General features: G+C 41.4%; 2 protein-coding genes across 9 annotated transcripts; one reads left to right on the top strand and one right to left on the bottom strand.

Moving 5' to 3' along the window:
* Window positions 1-362: 362 nt before the first annotated feature.
* Window positions 363-22,249, top strand: myof (myoferlin). 8 transcript variants are annotated; one of them, XM_026315107.1, is made up of 56 exons: window positions 363-384; window positions 881-949; window positions 1,711-1,766; window positions 2,197-2,288; window positions 5,839-5,947; window positions 6,075-6,165; window positions 6,330-6,478; window positions 6,806-6,934; window positions 7,069-7,131; window positions 7,226-7,276; window positions 7,376-7,406; window positions 7,985-8,100; window positions 8,220-8,346; window positions 8,515-8,618; window positions 8,731-8,799; window positions 8,907-8,950; window positions 9,631-9,713; window positions 9,915-9,953; window positions 10,321-10,445; window positions 10,582-10,695; window positions 10,881-11,058; window positions 11,146-11,270; window positions 11,456-11,565; window positions 11,818-12,010; window positions 12,174-12,329; window positions 12,448-12,579; window positions 12,668-12,831; window positions 13,314-13,428; window positions 13,733-13,835; window positions 14,034-14,176; window positions 14,253-14,423; window positions 14,621-14,714; window positions 14,846-14,923; window positions 15,079-15,260; window positions 15,393-15,551; window positions 15,780-15,881; window positions 15,969-16,130; window positions 16,375-16,540; window positions 16,627-16,703; window positions 16,840-16,896; window positions 17,539-17,550; window positions 17,634-17,732; window positions 17,861-17,989; window positions 18,123-18,278; window positions 18,369-18,460; window positions 18,571-18,741; window positions 18,820-18,968; window positions 19,259-19,398; window positions 19,496-19,584; window positions 19,661-19,756; window positions 19,970-20,111; window positions 20,210-20,309; window positions 20,389-20,582; window positions 20,967-21,076; window positions 21,262-21,409; window positions 21,564-21,602. In XM_026315107.1, the coding sequence occupies exons 1-56, from the start codon at window positions 378-380 to the stop codon at window positions 21,600-21,602; spliced, it is 6,201 nt and encodes a 2,066-aa protein (XP_026170892.1). In that variant the 5' UTR covers window positions 363-377. The 8 variants fall into 8 exon arrangements, with proteins under 8 accessions (XP_026170892.1, XP_026170890.1, XP_026170891.1 ...); XM_026315105.1 differs by lacking the exon at window positions 363-384 and having other exon boundaries at window positions 708-949; window positions 21,564-22,249; XM_026315106.1 differs by lacking the exon at window positions 363-384 and having other exon boundaries at window positions 708-949; window positions 14,624-14,714.
* Window positions 22,250-22,415: 166 nt separating this feature from the next.
* On the bottom strand, window positions 22,416-26,154 carry aarsd1 (alanyl-tRNA synthetase domain containing 1). The gene is made up of 12 exons (XM_026315525.1): window positions 26,018-26,154; window positions 25,065-25,193; window positions 24,689-24,848; window positions 24,497-24,554; window positions 24,255-24,411; window positions 23,957-24,073; window positions 23,667-23,797; window positions 23,508-23,574; window positions 23,242-23,333; window positions 23,071-23,125; window positions 22,897-22,991; window positions 22,416-22,814 (listed from the first exon to the last, which is right to left on the bottom strand). Exons 1-12 carry the CDS (start codon window positions 26,054-26,056, stop codon window positions 22,676-22,678), a joined length of 1,239 nt encoding a protein of 412 aa, XP_026171310.1. The 5' UTR covers window positions 26,057-26,154; the 3' UTR covers window positions 22,416-22,675.
* Window positions 26,155-26,478: the final 324 nt, after the last annotated feature.

Below are 26,478 nucleotides of genomic sequence, written 5' to 3' on the forward strand. Positions count from 1 at the left end.
GGCCCCCTGATTCCTTGGACCCCTGGGCCTTTGCCTGGCAGGCCCGTTTGGTGCCACTGGGTAAAGGTAACAAAAGACATCAGAGACTAAAAATGAAAACATTGGAAAACAACAGATAAGTGGAGAAAAAATGAATATGTCATGTGTTTTGAACAAATTCACATGTTCATGAAATGCTTGTCAGCTGCTACTGAACATTATAAAAACCTAATTCCACAAACAATAATCAGTAAAGTTTCATAAGATATTATACAAATTACGCGTCTTCTGTCCGTCCTGCTGCGTATTTTAGTCACGTGGGCTCACAGGTGTAACGGAGTCTTCATCATCTGGCCGCAGACCAAAATTAGAGCAGACGCAGACGCAGGAAAAAGGCAATGCAGGGTAATACATTCTTACATTTCACGGTTTACTCTACGTTTATTATGTGAGTGGGTTGGTTTTGTTTTTGTACTGTTTTTGTCCAATCACCTTTGAGTTTCTAGACCCGGACTCAGTACCATGTTGTGGTCCTGAAACCCCCCCCCCCAGCTGTCGATCTGTTGTATCATTTCATTTCCTTTGAAACGTGTAGCTACACAGAAAACTCTTCTGCGCTGCTGCAGTTGGTTTCTGTGCGCTCAGGATGGCAGCAGCTGCTCACTGCAGCCTGTTTGAGAAAGTAATTACACTCCCGTGACCCACCCTGCTTTTCACCATCGGGGACATAGACACAGATCTGCGGCCAGTCCTCAGTCCTGTCCCTGTCTGCTCCTGTGATGGGGCAGTGAGAATGCCAAAGCACGACAAACCTGTGTAGACTTTTTAAATTTTTTTTTATTCCTCAACTTATTTAGTGTTTTATTTTAACCATCTGTTGCCATGTTGCGGGTTGTGGTAGAATCGGCTAAAGATCTGCCCAAAAAGAAGGTTGGGAGTCCTGATCCGATCACTTCTGTCTTTTTTAAAGGTAAGTCTTTGTTTTGTTTTTGTTTTTTTTTTTGTCTAACAAAGTTTTAGCTGCTTATAAACCACTTGGTGATCACTTGTGGTCTAAGATTTGGTTCTTATACAGTTCTGAACAAAATGGTAAGTTTATTTTCAGTCTGTGCTCTTAATAGTTTGGATGTGATATTGATATGGCAGACTGGGAAATCAATAAGAAACCCTATACTCACATACACATTTTTTTTCCTCAGTCATCCTGCTTGTTTCCATTAACTGATAGCCATTTACAATGTTAAGTAAAAATGTCATCAGCAGAAGTTGTAGTTATCTTATCAATACGGGCTTTTCCAACATGTCACAGATGCAGAGGCAGCTGGGAGGGATAAGGTTGTGGCAATACTAGACATTTGTTAGGAAATTGACATTTTTATCCATCACAGGATGGTATTTCCTCCTGAAGAAGGCTTTATGAACCTGGCCGTCTGTTCTCAGCTGTGCTGCAGGTTCAGTTTGTTTCCTTCTTCCTTTTAAAGGTTGAATCAGCAGGACACTGGCACTAACACCACTCTTGGCCAAGAACTGTTCCAGTTTGGATAAAAAAAAAAAAAACTCTCGAATGACCTTTTTCAGCAAATTGGGGCAAATTGATTTTGGGTGTTCTGGTGAACCTGTGTGTTCCTTGGAAAACCTTCACAATAAGATGGTTTTTAAAAGTTAAAAGGCAAAGAAAAACTGCAAATGGTTTTCAATAAATGTTCACAAACAGTTAATTTCACTTTTTAGATGAGAAGAAGAAAACAAAATCGATCGACAATGAGTTGAATCCTGTATGGAATGAGGTAAATCTCCATTACACACACACACACACACACACACACACACACTAATATTTCCCTTACTCCTTTCACTGAATCACTCCATTTGTTTCTAAGATCAATTAGATTAGCTTCTTAGCCACACTTTAAATCCAATACTAAACATCACATGGTGAATACATTCATTACATTCAACACATGACTGTGTTTGCCATGTCATGTGATGACTGATATAGATAAGACTGGGATTTGATACAGCTATTAAGATGTTGTACTAATTGACTTGGCGATTCACTGTTTGTATTATTTGCCCTGATCACATTCAACTAAAGGCTCCACTTTAAAATAACAATAATAATAATAAATAATTTTTTTTTTTTTTTTGCGGTTCCGGGCGTAACAGCAGTTCCAGTGCTGTATCTGATGGACTGTATGACCTCATCTTATCTTGCAGGTCCTTGAGTTTGATCTGAAGGGTACTCCACTGGACTCCAGCTCCTACATTGACGTGGTTGTAAAAGACTATGAAACCATTGGGAAAGACAAGTAAGTGGACTACAGTCCCTGAGACACAGCTCCCTGTTAGACTTTATGCAACCGTGGGATCCCAGTAATAAAGGAAGGAGTCCTCTGAAGGAAGAGTTTCTAGGAAATTAGTCCGTTTAGTCAGGCAGCAGGTTAGCCAGCAAAATCTAAGGTGTGTGTTTCTTTGTCTGTCCTTCTTAACAGTAGGGGTGTCAGTTCCGCTGCAGCACAGGCAGGGCAACATGAGCTGTCATTAAATTAGTGTGAAGAGATTTGAATTACCTTGGTGCCTGAATAATCCTTTGCACATGAGATAGGCCTACACAAACCTCCTGCCAGTTAGTATGTGCAGAGGTATCCTGTAAAAACTGATACATACAAGGAAAGTAAGTGAAAGGTTTTTATGGTAATCCAGTGTCTGAGTTATGTAGCTGGCTGTCTCTGCCCCCTCACACCCTGCTTGCCATGCTGGGACTTGCTCGGCTGTGTGGGACGGCTTGGAACTGATTGTGCAACAGAGAATGGATGAATTACTGATTGTCTCCTGTCCTGGTATTTCTGTCATGCTGTGCTGTAAAAGGAAAATGTTCTATGATTAGGTTTCTTAATTGTAGATACAGTATGCATGAGGCGCTCTAATACTATGTTACGGGAAGTGCTGTAATGCACAAGGTTTCTAAGTTGCTCCAAAACAGCTCGAGGGTTTTACTTCCAAATGAAGCCAGAATCACATATGGGACCAATCTAGAGCAGCCACAGAGATTGTTTCCCCTGCCATCACTAATTACTGCGATCAAAGTCTGCGATCACACCAGTTCTTTCATATGATATATGTCAAACAAACTATATATTTCTTTCCTGTGTGTGTGTTTTACAAAATAAAAGTTTCCCCAGTCTATGGGACAGTCATAACTAAGGGAGGAGTTTTTCAAATGTGTTTCCTGTGCTGACTCCATGTTAAATTGAGTAAAGTTTTCCACTGTGCTGGTCTGTCTGACACACTCCCTGAAGACCGACATAGTGGGAACAGAGGAGGACTTCTCCCCCCTCTCTGTAATAGTTTCCCTGCTGCTTCACTGGGTAATCCCTGTTGTGGCAACTAATGGCTAAAAAGAAGAAATCCTTAATTAATGAGACTTTCCAAAGGAATCCGAGGATTGCAGAGCCAAGTAAATATCAGCACGGTCTCGATAATAAGACTGTGCTAGAATCTAACTCAAGCTTCCAGTGATCACAGCTTCATGATAAAACTATTGTTTGGATATGAACTGATGCCTGACTTTTGTTTCAGGCTTTTTAAAGATGATTTGATGAGATGATGTTTTTACATCTGTCATTCTAAATACCTACAAGACTGTGCAGCCATGCTGCACTTCTGTTACAGACTGTGCTTAGACCTAGATGTTGACATCAGCATGCTAACATGCTCATGCAGTGATGATGCTAAACATAATAGCAGATGTGGTGATAAGTGAAAGGAAGAGGATAAACGCAAGACATTTACCCTCAGTGATGTGTGTGCTGTCTGGTTAGATAAGTAGCACCGATGCACATATATCGAGTCGAAAGATGTATCGACCTGTCACATGTGCTTTGATTATTTTACAGTAACTAGCACTGCTGTCATATTTCTTTGTAAATGGCTGTTAAAGAAAGCAGGGCAAAGTGTTTTAGGATATGGCTGGGAATTTCTTTCACGTCAAGCCTTCATTGTTTCATTTCCTGTCTTATCAGAGCTCAGTGGGTCTGACCAAATATTGCACCTACTTTGTTTATTAAAAATATTTCTGGGTTTTGTAGCTTCGCCCTCTCTTGCATAGAGAAACCAGTTTTTCATTAGTCTTATTTTGCTGATTTTCACACCCTCATCTAAACTTGTTCATCACAGTGGTCCACCCTAACAGATCTGTGAAAGGAAGTGTGGGATGACAGGGGCCGGGTGTTCACTTTTTAACTAAATCCCAGCCAAAGGACACTGCATGTGCTGAAGGTCACTCCCTCCACTTCACTGATGGCTATCGCTGCGATAAGTGAGAACTTCATCTTGCCGGACGACGTCAAAAGGACAAACAGTTGCACTCCTCTGTTGCACTATGGAACCTCCTGATAATGTGAAAAAACTGTGTCCACATCCACAAAAAAAAGGATTTCATGATGCCTGTGGGATATTTGAGTGAGGGCTATTTTTTTTTTCTGTGTGACACACCAGGGCCTGACAATGGTCACGATGTCTGTTTTGGTCGTTCCATTGTGTTTACATGGAAAACAATGGGGAAGTGTTCAGCCCGAGCATGTCTGTCCTAATTGCTTTACAATACATACAGATGCAGGCTCTAATACTTGTCCCACAGCATACTGTCGGTGTTGAGGTTTGACATCCAAAAACCAAATCCTGCTCGCATTATTTTGTGGATTTCACTGGGAAAACTACACATGAGCATTGTTGATCACTCAGTGAGATTTGAGGCCACATACCAGGTTGATAAAGTCACTGAGTCCCTGGAGAAACTGTGTCAGCCTCTTTCCTGATGTTGAGGGCTGGACGAACACTCTTCTCCTCATCCTTTCTTCTCCCAATAAAACTGTCCAAATATCTATTCGGCTCTCCCTCTCATGACTTATTTATTTTCTATGCAGGCCAAGTTTGGGGGAAACAGTTTAGGGTCAAGTAAAAATCTCTCTCTTGCTCTCAGATTGGACGTAACTGATTGTGAGCCCTCGGTGAACTGAAGGTCCATAGCGAGTGTCTGACTCTCTTGGGAAAGTTCCTCCTATCAGGAACGCTGCCAAAACATTATTACTTAGTCCTCCCTAAGAATGATGCATTTTACATCATGTGCTTACATTCCACATCGTATTTACTTTGAACACTGATATGGTGAGTGTTATTTCATCCGCTCAAACATTCACTCAGATGGAGGTTTGTTAGACACACCAGCTAAAAGGAGGGCAGTCCTGCAATATATCCTCCTAGATGATGGTGACCATTAGTTTTTGTTGAAAAGATATTCTGGGGAATTTTCAGTTGATGCTGAAAGGAGACTGGATCTATGTTAATCAGATCTTAGAAAAACATTTAGTCACATGTACTTTTGTCCTCCAGTTATCAAAGAGGTTAGTCCAGGAATGTGATTGTTAGACTGTTATTGCCACCTACTTTAGTTAGAACTCATGTTTGTCAGAGCTGATACTCAGGTGGAAAGATCTTCTAGAATTAGCTGGTTTCACATCATGATGCTGTGAACACACTAAAATCACTGGTCGGCAGCTTCTGTGCAGCGTTTGTGTGCTTGCTCCTCGGGTGCGTTTGTTTGTCTGAGCGGGCAGGGTTTGTTAGCTCTGGGTGGTGACTCTGTTTATGCCCCTTTTGTGAATGTCACTTTTGAGTGCACACACACACGCAGAAATTAAATGCTGTGTGTGTACTGTGTAATTTGAATAGTTGACTAGAAAGGCAGCCTGAGTTTTGGCAAATTCTTTACATTTACATGTTATGTGTATTAAAAAAATGACAGTAACTAACAATACACACAAATCAGTTCTGTGTTTCATGTCATCTGTTTCCTAACAGGTTCATTGGCTCAACCAAGATCCCTTTAAGGGACCTTGCCTCAGGTCAGGTTAGATCACTACCATCCAAAAATGTGCCTTTGGCCAACGAAAATGGACAGAATATTGGAGTAAGTTTCTTTTTGTTGATATACAATTACAGTGTCACCTTCTTCCTGTTGTGTAGATATATTTTAGGATCACAAAATCTAAATCAGTGATTTAGATTAGTGAATGATTTTATGTTTTTTCTCCCAGGCTACAATCAACCTTGTGGTTAGCTATGATCCTCCAGCCGATGCTGCAAACCCCAACAACCCTCACGCGGGAGATGCAGCAGTGGATGGTGGTATGTGTGTCATTTTTATAATGCAGTAAAATACCTTCATGTGTTATTGAGTTAGTTAATTTTTTAGTTCATGTTGTTGTCATGCCTACCTAAGCATGTCAAACTCTTTTAAAATGGGGTGGTTTAGTCACTGAAACAAGCCATATTTTCTTCATGCGGTGTAGGCGGCGGTGGTGATGAGCAGAGAGGTGAGACCTCACCAGACGGGGGACAAGGTGGCTCTGCGTCGTCTGGTCAGATTGGTAACTCCCGCCAGAGGGGGACCAGGACACAAAGCCGCTACCGACTGGCCAATAAACCTCAAGACTTCCAGGTCAGTGGGACTGCTGAAGTGTGAAGCCTTTTATCCAATCATTACATATTTAAAATTATTCCAAAGGCACTGTTTTATGTAACTGGACAAAACGAATGAAAATCGGTGCACTATGTGCCAACCTAACCATGGTGCTTTTCTCCATTAAACCGAAGTTAGTTTCAGGAGGTTGCAGCAGTTACAGCAAGACGTGAAACCAGGTTATATATCTCTAAATCGATGGTGTATTTGAACAGAGGGGCTGCTGGTCAGAATCACATGCTCTCATTCTCTTGTGACCTATATACACTGATCCACACTGACATGGTGATGTGTTGTGTGTCTCAGATCCGTGTCCGCATCATCGAGGCCCGTCAGTTACCTGGGAATAACATCAAACCAGTGGTGAAGGTCAGCGTGTGTGGACAGACCCACAGGACGAGGATCAAGAGGGGGAATAACCCCTTCTTTGATGAGGTACTCCCAATTTATTCTCACAGTGAGACTGAATGACATACATTGGAATAAAATTTCTCTTTGAATTTGATTCAAAACTGCTTTACTTTGATCTATATTCACTAAATTTTACATATTTTTTTGTGTTTTCGTAGATGTTCTTCTACAATGTTAACCTGCTTCCATCAGAGCTGTTTGATGAAACAATTGTTTTCCGGGTAAGCACAATGCTGGTCAGTTTTGAGGTCCTACAATGATCCTCAATATGTATTTAAATACATGAAGAATGAGCTGTTTGACTCTTCTCTGTAGATCTATAATTCCTTTTCACTGAGAGCAGACTCTCTGATGGGGGAATTCAAGGTACCTAATTTCATTTCCTCTACACATAATTAATATTTATAAAAAGTGTGATTAATGTGTTCGTGAGTCTGGCTGACCCTGTTTGCTTCTCTCATACAGGTGGATGTTGGTTATGTTTATGATGAACCGGGTAAGCTTGTCATAAACCAGAAACTAGATTTGTGTCATTTCCATTTACAGACGGGCTGTTTGACCTGTATCAGTCAGAATGTGACGATTTTGTTCATTTGTATGACCTAATCATGTATGGTTTACATTTCTTTATTTTAATGTTACATAATAATCAATATATTTTGTTAGTCTAGGTAGTAGGTCATGTGGCTTCTTGTATGTGAATGGTGTTGCTCATAGATAAACTGGTAAACCCAGGGATAATTGTCACTCTGCAGTTCCCTCAGCTGTTTTCACTGGGAGACATCTAAAAGTTAGTGTTCATGCTGCACATGTACTACATGTACTACATGTACTACATGCTGCAGACAAAGCTGCATGTAGTGGTTGGAGATGAATCCAAACTAAAGTAGGATGAATATTATACTTAGATTCACCAGATGGCCATTATTGTCTGTGATTTATTCCCACTATATTTAAGTGAAGAAAAAAAAAATCTGTTGCTGCAGGTTTGAGTAAGATTAGACCAAAATTCTTTACCTAAATTCATTTATTTATTTTATTGCAGTATATTTATATGTGTGTTTCTTATTGCAGCCCATTGTGTCATGAGGAAGTGGCTTCTGTTGAATGATCCAGACGACTCCAGCTCCGGGGCTAGAGGCTACCTTAAAGTTAGCCTTTTTATCGTGGGGACAGGAGATGAGCCTCCGGTATGACTGACTGACTGTAGCACTCTGACAACTTTGGCTGCTTCCTCTTTCTTCATGTAAATATGGCGGTTATGTCCGTGACGCGCTGTGCTCTCTTTTGTCCTTTCCGTCCCACGCAGGTGGAGAACAGGGACTCTAACAATGACCAGGATGACATAGAGAGTAACCTGCTGCTGCCGGCTGGTGTGAGTCTGAGATGGGCCACCCTGTCGCTGAAGGTGTTCAGAGCTGAGGACATCCCCCAAAGTAAGATAAGTTGTAGATTCATAATTATAAATGCTAAATGCAGAGTTTACATGAAACTTGAAACATTCCCCAATTTTATAGTCAAACTGGTAAATATGTATATAATCACCATACCATTCAATCATATTTCATCACTGATACATTTCTATTGATCTTTTCTAATTGCAGTGGATGATGCACTTGTCCAGAACCTGAAAGAAATTTTTGGAGGAGAGGGAAACAAGAAGAACCTGGTGGATCCTTTCTTAGAGGCTTGTTTCGCAGGCAAAAAGGTCCCTCCTGATCATTTATTTGTCTTTAGCTGTGTATTTAAATAGAAAACAGGCTGGACATTGTGTAGTCTAACAGAAGAAACGCTGATGTGTGTGTTTTCTGTGCCTCCAGCTGTGTACTCAGATCATTGAGAAAAATGCAAACCCAGAGTGGAACCAAGTCCTGAACCTTCAAGTCAAGGTAACTTGTCCTACAGATAAGATAAGTTGTGTTCTGTTGAAACTGAAAGAAAGTAACATATCAGAAATGACTTTTTGGTCTCATCCTATTTTCTGTATTTGTTACAGTTCCCCTCCATGTGTGAGTCTGTCAAGCTGACAGTCTTCGACTGGTAAGTGAAACAAGATCATAATTTATATTTAAGCGATTTGCAAATTTGCAAAGAAGTAAGGAATGTGAAGAGGCAGTGTTATTTTGTGCTCAGTTATTTGGGGTTGAGTGTGCCACCACAGTATTTTCAGTGGTCAGCCGTAGTGTGTGTGTGTGCGTGTGTGTGTTTTTGTGCGTGCGTGTGTGCGCGTGTGTGCGTCTCCTTCCATGCTCCATCACCAACCACATGAGAGTAATGTTAACAGTCTGACTCAGGCTGTGCAGGCCCCTCCCTTCCCCTGAATAACACCCTCTGGGATCCTGTTGGCACGCCCTCTCAGCTCATTTTCATCAAGTGTTTCTGAGTGAACAAACAGTCAAATAACTCAGGTCCCGGAAGGCTGAAGGGAAATAAGCGAAAGAGGAAAGGTTAGAAAAATGGTGTGCCCCTTAGAACATGTTGAAAACACAGTTGGATATTAGAGCCAATAAGTTTCCTGTTGAAAACTAAAAGATTAAACATGACCAACACGACTTTGTTCCTATGTCCCATATGCTTCCTTCATGTAGATAGCAAGCAAAACAAAAGTACAGCAGTCTAGCACCTATTCTGTGAGACTTTGTTATTAAACAGTTAATCATATGAATGCAATGTTGTGTGTGGATGCAGTGAGAGTGTTAAGTTACTGGGTGTGATTGCAGGGATCGTTTAACAAGGAATGATGCTGTTGGCACAACTTACCTGAACCTGTCCAGGATAGCCTCCTCTGGTGGAGAGATAGAAGGTATAGTGGTGCTTTTGGTTTAATTTTAAAGATAACCTATTGACATTACTTGTCTTGAAATACCCTATTTTGTTAAAACCCCATGTTGTAGCTTTTGTCTTAACTGGCTGTATTATTGTATGAAAAAAGCCATTTACACTAATTGTTACTCTTATTTGCCTGGCCAACTTGTGAATGGTTCTTTTTTTTTTCCTGGAATAGAGGAACATGCAAGAAAAGGGGAAATGCCATCGTATGAAGGTTTACCCGTGCTCCTTGTTTTTTTTTTGGTTTTTTTTGTTGTTTTTTTTTCTTTCTGTGTTGCATGAGATGTGATGCGTAGAGCATGTTGTGCACAAAAATCCGCCAATTGCTTAACTGTTTGATTCTGTATGTGCACATGGCTAACATAGCTGTGCTGTCCTCTGTTTTTGACATTAGTGATTAGTGATTTCTGTGTTTAACCGTTTTGTCGTCACAATGTCTGCCACTTGCTTTCCCAGCATTCACTGTTTTCACCTCAGTCTGCCCATTACCACCGCCTCAAATACACTAACGTTAATGCTTTGCTTTGATTTGATTGAACTGAGTCCACCTAGAGATTAAGTCTGTCTCCATCTCTCTCCAGCTAACACGGGCGACTCTGAGGTGGGTTTCCTGCCTGTGTTTGGGCCCTCCTACATCAACCTATACGGCAGCCCCAGAGAGTTCACTGGCCTGCCTGACCCCTATGAGGACCTCAATTTTGGCAAGGTAACATTGTAGACATGGTCTGACTACTAAGTTTTAATTTCCTGGATTCTATGAGTCACCTACGCTTCGAAACAGCCTGTTCCTGTCTTGCATTACCTTTCATCTTTGCTCAGTATTTCATGTTGTAACTGCACAGGGAGAAGGCGTGGCGTACAGGGGCAGGATCCTGGTCGAGCTGTCCACCAAGCTAGAGGGGAAAGTGGACAAAACGGTAGACAGTATCTCCAGCGATGACATCCTAGTGGCACAGGTATTGTGACCAGTTGTCCACTGAATGATACCTGACAGGTGGGGTTCAATTTGACAGGAATGCTGAGACATGAATTCTCTTAGGGAAGTGCCGTTATGGCTTAAAGGTGGTTGAAAATGATTATATTCCCCTCCAAAAACCTTAAAGTCTGATGGTTAAAACATCTTGTCCTTCCCCCACATCAGAAGTACCAGAGGAGGAGGAAGTACTCCTTGTGTGCAGTCTTCCACAGTGCCTCAATGCTCCAGGAACCTGGAGAACCAATCCAGTTTGAGGTCAGCATTGGTAACTATGGCAACAAACTGGACACCACCTGCAAACCACTGGCCTCCACCACTCAGTACAGCTGTGCTGTGTTTGATGGTAAGTGAGGCTTTATGTTCACACACTGAAGACGCATGTGAAACCTGCGTTCTCGTCAAGAGGACTTAAATGTGCGCAACTTTCCAGGTAACAAGTACTATTACCTGCCCTGGGCAAACACTAAGCCAGTGGTTGTGATTACTTCATTCTGGGAGGACATCAGCCACCGCCTGGACTCTGTCAACATCATCCTCTACATTACTCACCATCTGGTAATACTGCACTATCCTCTGTAATCCTCAAAAACCTGATTCAGGTAAAAGATATATAGTCTAGTTTTGTAGCCAGGAATTCATACTGTTTAAACCATGGTTGGTGTGTGTGTGCATGTGCTTGCATGTCTCTCACGGAGGATTAAGATGGGAGCATAATCCTCAGCCCTATTTTGTTGTTGCAGCAATCTAACCTGGAGGCATTTAAAACTGCCATCTTGACTAAAGTCCCAGACAACCAACTGGCAGAGGTGTGGCTGAAGTTACTCAATCAGTTGATTGAAGACATAGAAAGGTAAATAGAGGATATGTTGTTGCACAAAACACTGTAGGATCATTTCTGCTGTCTGTGCATGTTTTAATGAGATAAGCCAAATGAACGCAAGAGTCAGAGGTACGGCTGGTAGTGTTTCATTTCACCAAAATAAAAGTAAACCCAGGATGCCCCTGAAGATTCAGTTCAGTGGGTTCTTAGTATAATTTCAATTTATGTGTTGTTCTGACTGAGCTGAATTCAGGCCCTGTTTGTTTGCTCTCTCCTGCCTAGTTTCCCTACACCTGAGCTGGACAGCTGCTCTAATCTGACAACACTGGACCTTCAAATCAAAAAGCTGCGAGACAGGTGTTTAGCCACCATCAAGGAAGGAGCCCGACGCATGATACAGGAGGCCTCAGAGATCAAAGAGACACTGTCTGATATAGAGTCCTGGGCAGATAAACTTAAAATGCTGGCTGAGGAGGTAAAAACACCAGTGTCCACACCTTAATATGTTCAAAATGCAGCGACACATGAGCATTTGTATCCTAGACAGGATCTTAAATGGACAAAATGTTTATCACTTCATTGGCTGTCCCCCCATAATGATCCACCCCTGCATGTGTTTTTCTTCTCCCCGTCTCCAGCCCCAGAGCAGCATACCTGATGTGATCATCTGGATGCTGCGGGGTGAGAAGAGGGTGGCCTGCAGTCGCATCCCCGCTCACCAAATCCTGTTCTCCACACACAATGAGCAGGCCTGCGGTCAACACTGTGGCAAGATACAGACAATCTTTTTACAGGTGCACAGCTTCAGTCAAAAGATGAAATAAATCCATCTAAACAGCTTTCATTGAGCCTGAAAGACTTCTGTGAAATTATAATCCTATAATTCTGACTTTTTATTCCCTCTTCCCTCAGTATCCCATGGACAAGAACAAAGGCTTGAAGGTGCCAGTTCAGATTAGAGTCAACATGTGGCTGGGTCTGTCTGTACATGAGAAAAAGTTCAACTCCTTCTCCGAGGGAACCTTCAGCGTGTTTGCTGAGCTGGTACATCACTCCAGAATATAACGGTCATAGTAAAGCATGAATCTATTATTACCTCTCTAAACTAAACATGGCCTACTTTGCATTACAGTACGAGAACCAGGCCAAGATGTTCGGAAAGTGGGGAACCTCAGGACTAGTGGGACGCCACAAATACTCAGATGTGACTGGAAAACTGAAGCTGAAACAAGAGTACTTCATGCCACCCAGAGGATGGGAGTGGGAGGGAGACTGGTTCATTGACCCAGAGAAAGCGTGAGTAAAATTGGAGGTGACCGTTAATGACAAAGTTCCTGACTGTGCCAGTAAGCTGGAAGCTAGTTACCTTTTTAGTCAACCTCTGAGTCGGAAACAACCTCTCTCTGGGCTCTGATCCTAACACCACATGTGTATCCATCATTGGGGGCCTTTCCCTGCTGATGTCATCTGGACATGTCTGGGTGGAAATGCATCTCAAGCAGCAACAACAGTACAGTGAATGTGTTGTGTTCAGACAAAGGAAAAGCTGAATGATGAATAAGAAACATACTAAACACAAATGTACAGTGTCTGTATAACATAATCATATGTTTAACTAGAGCATGAACTACACCAGGGTTACTCCCAACATGTAAACACAGTCTCTGTTAAAACATAAAAACCCTTAGATCTTTCTCTTGCTCCAGTAAAGCGATCTTCCAGCATGCAAGTTGAATGTTATTCTATATATTTCCAACATACATGCGACTGTGTTTCAGTCTCCTAACAGAGGCAGATGCAGGACACACTGAATTCACAGATGAGGTGTACCAGAATGAGACTCGCTTCCCAGGTGGAGAGTGGAAGGCTGCGTCTGAGCCGTACACTGATGTGGTGAGAACAGCACACGCCTGTTTAAATAATGCAGGTGGCAGATTTAAATATTACGCACACGACAGGCTGATGTTCTTTTTCACACAGTCATGCAAATATGTGCATGAATATCATCCAGATCTTACACAACATTGACCTTGGTATCTCATCGCCTTTGGGAGCTGTTGTCCTCCATACAGTATTTCTCACCTTGTGTACTGCTCCGAGTGGCTCTGAAATACCAACTTATCCAAACATCAGAATGAGGCCAAGTCATGAATTTAAAAAAAGTCCATAGCTAACTTTTAATTTCTATGTTCTACAGAATGGGGAGAAAAGCCGTAACCCTGGAGAGTTTGATTGTCCTCCAGGTTGGGCCTGGGAGGATGAATGGACTGTGGACATCAACAGAGCTGTGGATGATCAAGGTGGAGACATTGACTTAGCTTACAGCTAGCAGTTTATTTTGAAGCTCTGTTTACCGCAAAGCATGTGTCGTTGATTCAGGAGGGCAACGTTAGACTGAAATGTGAACCCACAAGGTGGGATTTAAACCATGTGTTTGTGTCCCCAACCATAATAAAAGGAAAAATGATTCAGTGACTCTGTGTGCATGAATTTTACAGGCTGGGAGTATGGAGTGACCATTCCTCCTGATGACAAACCTCGGTCCTGGGTCCCAGCAGAGAAGGTGTACCATGTTCACCGTAGGAGAAGGCTGGTTCGACCGCGCAGGAGAACTGCAGCTCCTACTGGAAAAGCTGTAGAGGTCAGCACAAACACAGATTATCACTTTGATTTTCAAGCCTTAAACATTTGAGCTCCAAGTTCATCCTTGCTCACAGAGGCAGGATCTAAGTGACCCAGAGGGATGGGAATTCTCTTCCCCAATTGGCTGGAAGTTCCACAGCAAAGAACGTTCATCAGATTCATTTCGTCGAAGGCGCTGGAGGCGTAGGATGGCGCCGGAGGGACGCCTTGGAGCATGTGCCATCTTTCAACTGGAGGGGGCATTAGTAAGTACAGAAAGGGATGTGGTTTCACAAAGATAGAAACTGACTGTGGCTCAAAAACAGAATTCAGAGAGGCATACATTTCAAGTAGTGGTGCCATAAAAGGTGTCAAACACATCGACAGTGCTCCTGTGTTTTTCTATTTAACACTGTGTGACACATGGACACATAGCTCTGTGATGTCTGCTTGGTTTACTCAGCAGGGCGTTGATACGGAAGAGAAAGACACAGGGTCCAAGACAGATGTTAAGACCTTTGGTGTCAACACACCCTTTGTGTCCTGCTCCTTTGACAGTGAGTGATGCAGACACCAATGAACATATGACCTAAGACTGCAATTTTAAATAGAATATTTCCATTGGGCAATTATACACAGCAATCACATTAATATTGTTTCACTTTTATGTTTTTTTTCGTGTGTATAGGTTCATATAGGTACCATCTCCGTGTCTATGTCTACCAGGCACGGAACCTGAACTCCATGGACAAAGATAGTTTTTCTGGTAAGACTCTACTTTGAGGTCAAAAATATAGTTGACATGATTTGAAGAGTTAAATTTAAAGCTAAAGGAGCTTTATTGCAAACATCTCTAGATTAAAGAAAACTGTATATTGATAACTGCTAAACCATGTTTTTTTTTTTTTTCCTTCTCCACAGATCCGTACGCCCATGTGTCCTTCCTACATTTTAGCAAAACAACATCTAAGCTGCAGGCAACACTGAACCCAACCTGGGACCAAACTTTGATTTTCAATGATGTGGAGATTTATGGAAACCCCGAGAATGTCGCTCAGTGCCCTCCTCATGTTGTGCTGGAGTTCTATGACAGTGACCAAGTGGTAGGTTGTGGCAGTTATTTTTGAAACAACCCATCTATATGGTGCCAGTGCTTAATTGTGTATACTACTGTTGTAGCACAATTTTAGATATTTGAACTGAAGGTTAGAGAAATAAAAATGTTCTCTACATAGGGGAAAGATGAGATGCTGGGACGCAGCGTTTGCCCCCCACTGGTGAAGCTGAATCCAGGCAACGATCAGACACCAAAACTTTTGTGGTGTCCCATCATCCAGAAAGGCCAAAAGGCGGGCGAGGCCCTGGTGGCTGCTGAACTCATCCTCAAAGACAAGGTTTGCTCTGAAGTTGATGAAAATGCAGACCTGTGCTTTCGAGGCCAGTAGCTGGCATTGCAGTGTGAACAAAGTGAAACAAATTATTGCTTTTTTTTTTTCTTTTTTTTTTTTGTATTTTTTTTTTTTTTTTTAAGGTTTAATGTCATGTTGATATCACACTTACACTTTCACTTGGTTCTTGTGTATGATACATGCAAAGCTCCTTAATGTTCTGTCTCTTTGTAGTCAGGTCAGGTTGATCTTCCTTTGGTTCCCCCAAAGAGAGCAGAGAACCTCTACATGGTTCCTCAGGGCATCAGGCCTGTGGTCCAGCTCACTGCTGTGGAGGTATTACCTGACCTGGACACGTTGTTTCTGTTGATTCAGATAATGTCTATGACGATCATGTCTGTGTGTGTTTGTCTGCGTGTTCAGATTCTAGCGTGGGGTCTGAGGAATATGAAGCCATACCAGATGGCCACGGTGTCTTCACCCAGCCTGGTTGTGGAGTGTGGGGGGAAGAGGGTCGAGTCAGCCGTCATCAGGAACATGAAAAAAAGCCCCAACTTCCCCAGTTCTGTGCTCTTCATCAAAGTGGTACTGGCAGGGTTATACAAGCTATGGGAGTGTGGGGAATTATGAGATGGAGGAAACTGTAACTATTTTAACTAAATATCTAATAAACGTGAAGAGTATGTGAATACAAACCAAAGGACTTCTCTAAAAAATTAACCATGTTACTCATCTGAATTATTTTAGAAGAAAGAATACAATACTTCCACAGTACTGTCACAATACCATTTTTGGCATCTTATGTTACACCCTTATGCCCCACACCCAGCTCCTTCCAAAGGATGAGATGTACACACCTCCCATTGTGCTGAAGGTCATCGACCATCGTCCGTTTGGCAGGAAGCCTGTGGTGGGTCAGTGTACCATCACTTCTCTGGAGGAGTTCAGATGTGATCCGTATGTTTGCACTGCAGAGGGAGCAATGGCTTCTAAAAGTAAGGACGGGTAGAGGAAAATCAAGATAAAAATGAACTTGGAGACAAAACGCCTCGTTTCAGCTCTGCACTCTGATTATTGACAGTGGCTCTGATGATGGCTACCCCTACCGCACACCTCTCAATTAACATGGAGGAGTCGAAACCACTGCTAGAAGCTAAGGTAAACTCTGTCACTACCAATTACTCATTCCTAATGCAGATCAAACCTGTAACTGTAAAAAGTGGCTTCTGTTACTAAGTAGTGCAGAATTTGACGCTCCAGTCAAATTTGACAAATGTATTACTCTGGCTTACAGTTCTTATACAGCATGTCAGCTGCTGTCAACAAAATGGCTTCCCCTACCTCCTACTTTGTATGTATGATTACCTGTTATAGCTTTCTAACTGATGACGCTGGGCACCAATGACGTTGGAAGGCTGAAATCATGTAATCCACAGCTCCACAAGCTTGGCTCATAATGTCACAATGGCATTAACATACATGGGAACTGTACAAATAATGTCATTGTCCTTGTCCTAATTTGCATTCATGTCATCAGCATATCTAACAGATTTTCACAGCAGGGGCGTAATGTAGAAATAGGAATGAAACTCAGTCAAGAGTTGATTCTGCTATTGAACCATCACTTAGTCAGTCCCAGGTGAGAAATATGTCACCGAAGAATCACTCCTGTATGTTGTGTTTGAAAGGAGAGGTTGAACTGATTTATCTGTGCTATGTTGCACATAAGTGGCCAGTTGATGTTAGTGGGTTCCCCAGGGCCCAGGACCCTTTGCACTGTTACACACCTAGCACTGCCCATTGTTACGCCCTTGTGTCATGAATTTGCTGTCAATCATAAAATTGCTTCTGGGAATTGATCAAATCTTCCTACTGTAGATCTCACCACTTCCATGCCTTTGTAGCCAACTGCGTGTTATGTGTTGTCTTTGTATGTGAATGCGTTTGACTTTTATGTTTTTTTGCTTTGTGTCACGCTCCAACTTCCTTCCAGCATGTAGAGAAGGTGAGCGTTATCAAGCAATTTCAGTCTTACACCAAATGCAGAAAATACGTATGAAGATTAAATTTGTGCAATTCAATCATTAGGAGAAAGAAACGATCGACTGGTGGAGCAAATTCTACGCTTCAGTTGGAGACCAGCAGAAATGTGGCCCTTACCTCAAGAAAGGATACGACACCCTCAAGGTGAGCTGTCTATATTTCTTTTCACTGTGTTCATTTACTAGACGGCCATGGCTATGTAAATAGTGATCATCCCTAAATATTTGCACATGTTCTTCTGTAGCTCTAGATGACTGACACTGCATTTTCAGGTCTACAACTCTGAGCTGGAGAATGTCCTAGATTTCAAGGGGCTGACTGATTTCTGCAGCACCTTCAAACTGCAGCGGGGGAAGAATGAAAATGGAGACGAGGACCCCACAGTTGTTGGAGAGTTCAAGGTGGTTTGTCGAAGAGATTTCATTCTATATACCTCACAAGCTTAGTTCTAAATCTGGTTCTTGAGCCTCAATTTGGAAAACGGAGTCAGAAGCAAAATCTGATTTTTTTTGTTTTGTGCCCTCGTACCTGCAGGGTTCATTCAAGGTGTACCCTCTGCCGGACGACCCAAATGTCACTTCTCCTCCCCAGCAGTTCAGAGAGCTGCCAGACAGTGGACCCCAGGAGTGCCTAGTCAGGATTTATGTGGTCCAGGGGATAGACCTGCAGCCCAAAGACAATAACGGCCTGGTGAGGCTGAATCTACCTTACCTGCAGTAAAAGTAGCATGTGGCCTAGCCAGCTCTTTATTCTTAAACATGTGTTGTCTCTCCTGCTTAGTGTGATCCATACATTAAAATATCACTGGGAAAGAATACAATTGACGACAGAGACCACTACATACCCAGAACCCTCAACCCAATGTTTGGAAGGTAAACTCCTGTGAATGAACAAATTTAAGCAGTGGAGAAATGATATAGACCATAGATGATAAAAAATGGAAAATATAATGCACCTTCTCACTTCTCAAATACTATTTTAGGATGTTTGAGATGACGTGTTTCCTGCCCCAGGACAAGGACCTGAAGATCTCAATCTACGACTACGATCTCCTGAATTGTGACGAGAAGGTTGGCGAGACAGTGATTGACCTGGAGAATCGCTTCTTGTCTCGATATAACTCCTACTGTGGCCTGCCACAAACATACTGCATGTAAGGTTGCCTCTTGAAATGGGGGTGGAAGTATTTTGAATTCTCCAAAGGGTCCTCATTGTCATGTTTGTGCTTTAGTTCTGGCATCAACCAGTGGCGGGACCAGCTGAAGCCGTCTCAGCTCCTGGAGAACCTGGCTCGTATGAAAGGCTTATCTAAACCCAGGACTGAAGACAACGGCACATCACTCACCTTCAATGGCAAAGACTACACACTGGCTCAGTTTGGTAATTGCAATATGTCTTTCTAATCTTACATCATGTCGCTATGTTACAGAGGCAAAAATTCAAATATCTTCAATCTGATATAAACTTATCTCCTAATTGCAGCTGATAATAAATTAAGAATAGTGTATATCTTCTGATAATTTATTGGCAGCATTTGGAATAAAATGGCTCTTTTGAAATGTAATAATAAAATATAGTAATGACTCAATGACTTTTAGATATGTAATATGTTTTACTGGTTTAATTAAACATTAGAGTCTCATTAAGATAAGACATGTGTTTACATCCAGAGGACAACAAGGAAATTCATCAGCACTTAGGTCCACCCCGAGAACGACTCTGCCTGCACGTGCTCAGAACACAGGGGCTTGTCCCTGAACATGTGGAGACCAGGACCCTTTTCAGCACCTTCCAGCCCAACCTCTCTCAGGTCAGATGTCAAACTCTCACACATCTTCTATTTTATACCGCGCATGTCCACATCCACCTTAGCCATTCTGTCTAACCTGTACATTGCATTGGTTCAGGGAAGGCTTCAGATGTGGGTGGATGTTTTCCCCAAAAGCATTGGCCCCCCTGGACCTCCCTTTGACATCTCACCACGCAAACCTAAGAAGTAAGTGTGTGCAGGTATTCATCACTGGTCACGTTAGACACCCCTGAGCTCACATCGCCTGTGTTTGAATGTTCAGGTGTTTCCTCCGAGCCATCATCTGGAACACCACAGATGTGACTTTAGATGAGACCAGCGTCACTGGAGAAAACATGAGTGACATCTATGTCAAAGGGTTTGTTTTGATTCGTTCAAATTAACCTTAGCCTCTGAAATGTATAGTTGGCCTTTGCTGATGAGTTAATTGATTTATGAAGTACTGCAATTAAGACTGTAGCTAATGCTGCTCTCTTAGGATGCAGTTTTTCTCTTTAGAAACAAATATGTTTAGTAGAAGGTTACTGTGGAGAGAACATTGAATGATCCCATCTGTTGTTCCCTGTACCAGCTGGATGCCAGGTATGGAGGAGGACAAGCAGAAGACCGATGTCCACTACAGGTCTCTTGATGGAGATGGCAACTTTAACTGGAGGTTTATCTTTGGTTTTGACTACCTGCCAGCTGAACAACTCTGTCTCGTGTCCAAGAAGGTGAGAGTTTCCTGGTCTGCCATCCTGTTGGCTTAAAAGAGAAAAATCCACTCCAAGTTAGTAAAACACAGATTTGAAAAATATTCTTTATTACACAGGAGCACTTTTGGAGTCTTGACAAAACAGAGTTCAGGATTCCCCCCAAGCTGATTGTTCAGATATGGGATAATGACAAGTTCTCATTGGACGATTATCTCGGTAAGACACTTCCTTTAAGTTTGTTTCACCTAGAGACCAACATTATGAAACCTGACTGTGTAATGCTCTGTGATCCCAGGCACACTGGAGCTGGATTTGCATAACCTGATTTCTCCTGCAAAGAGCCCAGAGAAGTGTTCTCTAGCTATGATGGATGCTCTAGAAACCAGAAGTCTGAACAAGTCTGAGCACGCCAACTCTCTGTTTGCTCAACAATCAGTCAGAGGCTGGTGGCCCTGTGCCATTGAACAGGATGGGAAGAAGGCCCTGGGTGTAAGTATGAGCAATCATTGTAGATCAGCTGAAGACACTTTGGTCTGTAGTAAAAATTATGGAATACCAGAAAGGACAGCGTTGACGTAAGACTAGAAAACCTGTGACACATTTGTTTTTATTGGTCTGATGGGTATCCACATACTGTATGTACTGTAGTTTTTAATCTAAGTTATCTTTTTTGAAATAAGGACATTGTCCTGCCTGAGTTTTAGAATTAAATGTTGCATCTCACTACACCTAAATAAATATATTAGTTGCCTACACAAGCTTGATCAGTACATTATCTGCTTCATTTGAATTTTCCAAAAAATGATTAGATCGCTACTATTATTCTGTTCTGTAGTGTTATGCTCATTATGTTTGCTTGTCTTGTGTCTGTAGGGCAAAGTGGAGATGACATTAGAGATTGTCACAGAAGCAGATGCAGACGAAAGACCTGCAGGAAAAGGCAGGGATGAACCAAACATGAACCCAAAACTGGACCCTCCCAAGTAAGAGCCTGCAGTGGAATAACTATATAGCAGATGTAGAATTTGCAGATATGGTCTCTTTAAAAAATTCATTTAGCTCAAATCCATACTCCTAGTTAATATGAATATGGCAAGCTGTAGTGTAACATATCAGCTAAAATGCCTACCAAATATATTTTCTCTCTTTAAATCTTTATAACTACCAGACGCCCAGAAACCTCCTTCTTCTGGTTCACCAACCCCTGTAAAACCATGAAGTTCATTGTGTGGAAAAGGTTCCGGTGCCTCTTTATCAGCCTCATCATCCTCATCATAGTGCTTCTCTTCCTCGCCATCCTGTTGTACTCTTTACCGGTAAGGTTGGGCAATAGGGATCCCTACTGAATCCCTATTGGTCATATATATTTTGAAATCATTAGCTCACTGGAGGCTTTGAAACATGAGTGTGCTTTAGGTACATACTTTAGACTAGTGACTAATAATTTGGTTGTTCTCCTTCCTTTTCCAGAACTACATCTCAATGAAGATAGTGAAGCCTCTAAGTTAAATCTAAAATGGAGGAGGAGCAGTGAAACTGTAGTGGACACAGAGCACTGCTGCCAAACCAACTGAATATCTTTTTATGTTATACATTTTTAACTGCCTATAGTGTTTTAAGAATGGGGAGTGGTTTTTGCATATTTGCACTATATCAATATATGTTACACCATGGACACCGCTACACTGTGACAGACAATAGGAACTGGACATTTATGATTTGTCTCCAAACCATTACTTTTGTCATGCACATTTGCGTGGTCGGAAAATTGAAGCCCCTGTACGCTGTTACACCGTCCAATACAACAGTCCTTTAATAATCTGTTGGACCTTCTATTTGTTGGGGAAACAAGGTGTGCGAGTGGTGATGATACAGCTCTTTGGGGATTTGATGGATAGTTTTTGCTTATGTAGCATCAGTTCACATGTCTTCCTAATATTTATTCACACTGTGTAAATGAGGTGATGATTCAGTTAAGTTTCAGTACTTTAGCATGTGACTGTTGTGTTAGACGGCACTACAATATACAAGGGGCTTCCATCTTAATCACTTGAACATGCCAAACACAACTAAAGGAGGATTTCAGTTGCCAAGAATCCAATCAAGTGTGTCTGTCTTTTGTATATTATATTTTCAAATAAATATTTTAAACATTATTCAGCAGCTGTTGGTGTCTGTCAGTGGGAAAATAAATTTTGTAATGTGTCTAAAAATACAGCAAATGTATCTGTGGCAGGGGTCTGAGAGTGATTTTGTCCAAAACTACATATTGAGGTGCCCAGCATCTACAGTAATGCAGCTCCCAGATGTAAAACAAAAAAATCACTGTGCAAAAAAAATTTTTAATGAACATGTTTAACAGAGAAAGTTTAAATTAAAAACAGATGACATTTAACATTAACATAGGTACAGCATGTTGTGCAGAAGTCCCAATTATATACATGTCCACATCAATGATCAGTTTCTTGATATTTGTACTTAAACGTATCAATGAATTAATATTTAAGACAGGTAAAGTGTCCTTGTTAGCTCCTAAATGTATTGAGAAATTATACAATAGTAGTATTGAACTTTTGCAGGGTTTATTCTTCCTCTGAGGTGTGATGTTTGCAGTACTGTTGCAGAAAAGCCTCCACCTCCCCTCTTCGTGCCAGGCTGTTTGCTTTGCCTTGAAATCGTCCATTCTTCCCTGCCCCTTTCCCTTGGAGCATCTCTAACACCCTAGAAGGTACAGACAATCATATGGTACCAAAGTATATTATTTTTACTTGTGACTGAGACTAAAAAATGTGGTGTTTCTTACCTTGGTCCCATCTCGGTCACTGGTCCACTGGGTCCAGCCAGTAAAAACAAACCAGGTCCCTTCTCCTCTCCGACAGTTAGAAAAACCAAAGTTTCCTAAACACAGACAAAACAGGGTTAACAAAAACATTGAACTGATAAAACCAAGAACAAAGCGGTCAGGTTGTCACCTTACCTCAGTGCTTAGTTCATTGGCAATGATATTCATGAACTCATTGTCACCCTCTTTTCTGCAGTAAGAAAAAGAAAGACATGTTTCTGTCTAAAATAGTTAAAACTTCAAGGTTTTCCTCGTAACATAAGGGAAATTCAATCCATCAGCCATTTAACCTAAAGAATTTCTCACTTGTGCAAGCTGAAGAAGTTGCCTCTCTTGGGGTCACTCTTAAAGTTCTGAGCAACGAGGACGGCCATGTCTCGTATCAGGCTCAGGTTAGTCTGTCGGACAATTTTATGATGGTTAGTGAATCTAATCTTCAATGTGTTAAGCTGCAGCAAACATACATTATGTGGTGACGTGTTGTACTATTTAAAAGATGATAGATTTAATGACCTCTTCTGACAACTATCAGGAACTGCAACAACCCTGAGCATCCAGAGAAATTCACTTACTTTCTGTAGCAGCTTCACAGACTTCTGCAGCTTGTCAACTGCCTCAACATGATCATCAGGTCCAGTTCTGTTGAAAATTTGAATTTTCTCACTTTCAATTTTGTGAACAAGTTTAACTCACATAATTTTTTTTTTTAATGATTCAGGCTTTAAACTTACTTGAGGAGAGACACCAGTGATCGCTCTACGCTGTAGCTTTTCTCTACGTACTTCAGTACCCTGGTTCCTGCCAGGAAGATCAGGTTGGTTTTGTTTTTCTTTCCCTTTTCAGTCCCCAGAAACTTTATTACCTATAGTTCAGATAAAGTATCAAAATCACCTGAGGTCAATTTGATGTTACACATATGACACAAATAAACAACATGTGAACAAATTCATAACATCAGAAGTCTTAATTTTTTATTTAGGTTTTATGAGTCTTGTATCAGCGTGTATTGGCAAATTTGTACCTGTAAGTCACTGAGGTTAGACACATGGGTTCCACAGCACATGTTGGCATCAATGCCTTCAATATCAATAATCCGTATAGGCCCTGCATGGTCCTCAGGCAGCCCACGACTCCTCACCTGGTTCACAGGCACAGGTCATTAGCACAGGGTGCAGGTAAAATCTTACTAAAACCTCTAGTCAATTTATTAGAAACAGTATATTCAGAAGGAGATGTGTGTTGCAATGGTATTGAAAACGATTGAGACATTCACCACTTAACAGGTTTGCCTTTAACATCATTAAATACAATATAAATACCTTTTCCACAGCAGGGTCATCTATAGACAGAAGCTGAACAGCGACAGGAATATGAGCTCTGATTTTCTCGTTTACAGCTTCCTCTAGAGCCTGGAGCTGTGCAGGTTTCATGCAAGGAGTGTCCAGTTCAATGGTGCTTCTCTGACGTCCAAGTTCCCTGATTTAAAAAAAAGACAACAGAAGACAGGTAAGCCCACAAGCCTGTGGTTACAGGAAACAGAATTTGTGCTGTAGTGCAGTACCAGGATGTGGTCTTGTATCCAAACATTGTATCTGCCAAAGCTGTGATCAAATGTTGACCTAAGAGTGAAGAACACAATCACAGATTAGAAGTGGCAGGTAAAAAGTGTATAGGAAGAGAGTTGGGCAGTCAGATAAAGGTGTCCTTTCACACTAAACACCTGGTACATGTTAATTTGTTTAACAGCCCTTACCTGAGTGTTGCTGCATGTGGTCAAACCTCCTCTCCCAGTCAACCTTTACTTGCACCTCCTGACCCACCTCCAGGGGTGAGCTTACAAAGTGTACAGCTTCTGGTCCCTGCCTGGTCACCCTCAAAACTGGGACATCTCCGATCAGCCCATGGTCATCTGGCTGAAGGACATAGCAAACATTCATATACGTGTGTGTGTGTGTGTGTGTGTGTGTGTGTGTAAGTGTAACATAATACAGTATGGATCCTTGTCACTTCGTTTTACTTCTAACAGCAGCCAAATGAGCAACATGAACATTTTGCTGATAGGTCTTGCTTAATGTAGAAACTGAAACAGATACTTATATTTTGAAAGAAATAAATAAACCCCATCTTACTTGGCCACCACCCTCAGGAAACAGGATGGTGTCTTGGAGCTTCACACTGAAGCCCTTGATTTTTTCTCTCTTTCCATTGACTTCTTGTTTGAGCTCATCAGGGTGGCAGGATACCACAGAGGTAACAAACTGAAAGACATGAGTGAAATTAAAAGCTAAACCTCATTAACGAACAAAAAACAGAAATCAACTGACAAGAAAATTGTAAAAGTGAGTGTGTGTTTAAACAGCAAGGTGCTGTGTAAAAGTATAACTAAAGTAAAAATGTCCATTTCCAGTGTGTTGAGAAACTGAACATGTTAACAACAAGGTGGACAACACTAATGTTTTTAATCTGTCCACAATTACAATACTCATAACATGACAAGCACTTTTCCAGCAGTCTGGTTTTTATAATACAGGATATTTGATTACTTTCCAAAACACTTTTTGTAGATTGTAACACTAATGTTCCTAATTTCATTTTGGAAATAATAATTTAAATGGTCTAATTACACACAAATACAAAATATCCAGTAAGGTGTCCAGGCTATACAATTGTTACAACTGTTATGTTTATTTACATTTTTGACTGAATATTCATATTTTTCTCATGTGCATTTAGGTAAATGAATCTTGCACTTCAGTAGAAACAACTGAAAAACACAAACAAAAGACAAAGCTACATCTGAGACATTACAATAACTTTCCAAAGGTGGTCAGGAAGCATTAACCCTAACCAGATCATATGATATCAATGAATATATGCCATATAAATGTGTAGATATGATATAGAAATGTGTATTTCTTATATAAATGTTTATATGCCATATAATATCTATGAATAGTGCTCAGGCTGTAACATTAGCTAGCAGCCATGCTAATCACTTCTGCAGAGAATGGCGCATGTTCGTCAGTTTTCACATACTGTTAGAAGAAGTTAGCGCTGAAAATGTTTTCAAACAGCTTCATACCTCTTTCATGTAGCAGTCTCGCTGACACTGAAAAGCCATTCCGGATGAAAAACTGTTTATAACTCGGGTTTACACGACTAAAAGTGGCTCAGCTACAGCTGTCAGCCTGCTACGGGTAGCGAGACGGTCCAAAATTGGTCAGACCGGTTTTGGGTAGCTCCACCTCTTTCTCGATGTCTTTTTCTAAAATTGCTCTAAACTTAGAAGAAAATCACGTAAATACGTTAGTAAAGAAATGCCACATACTGTATAACCAACCACCACCATCTAAATCAATAACTAACATCATGACCATCATGATAAATAAATGTTTTGTTTCTGTCCATGCACAGTCTGAGGCTGCCACCCATCACTGCCATCTTCTGGAGTTACAGAAACAAACAACTATGTTCTCAATGCCAACCTCATACTCCAGTGTAAGACCTTTTATTTACTGGTCTGTTACCCCAAGAACCACAAGA

The sequence above is a fragment of the Mastacembelus armatus genome, chromosome 19 (assembly GCF_900324485.2).
Source record: "Mastacembelus armatus chromosome 19, fMasArm1.2, whole genome shotgun sequence".
Lineage (NCBI taxonomy): Eukaryota > Metazoa > Chordata > Actinopteri > Synbranchiformes > Mastacembelidae > Mastacembelus > Mastacembelus armatus.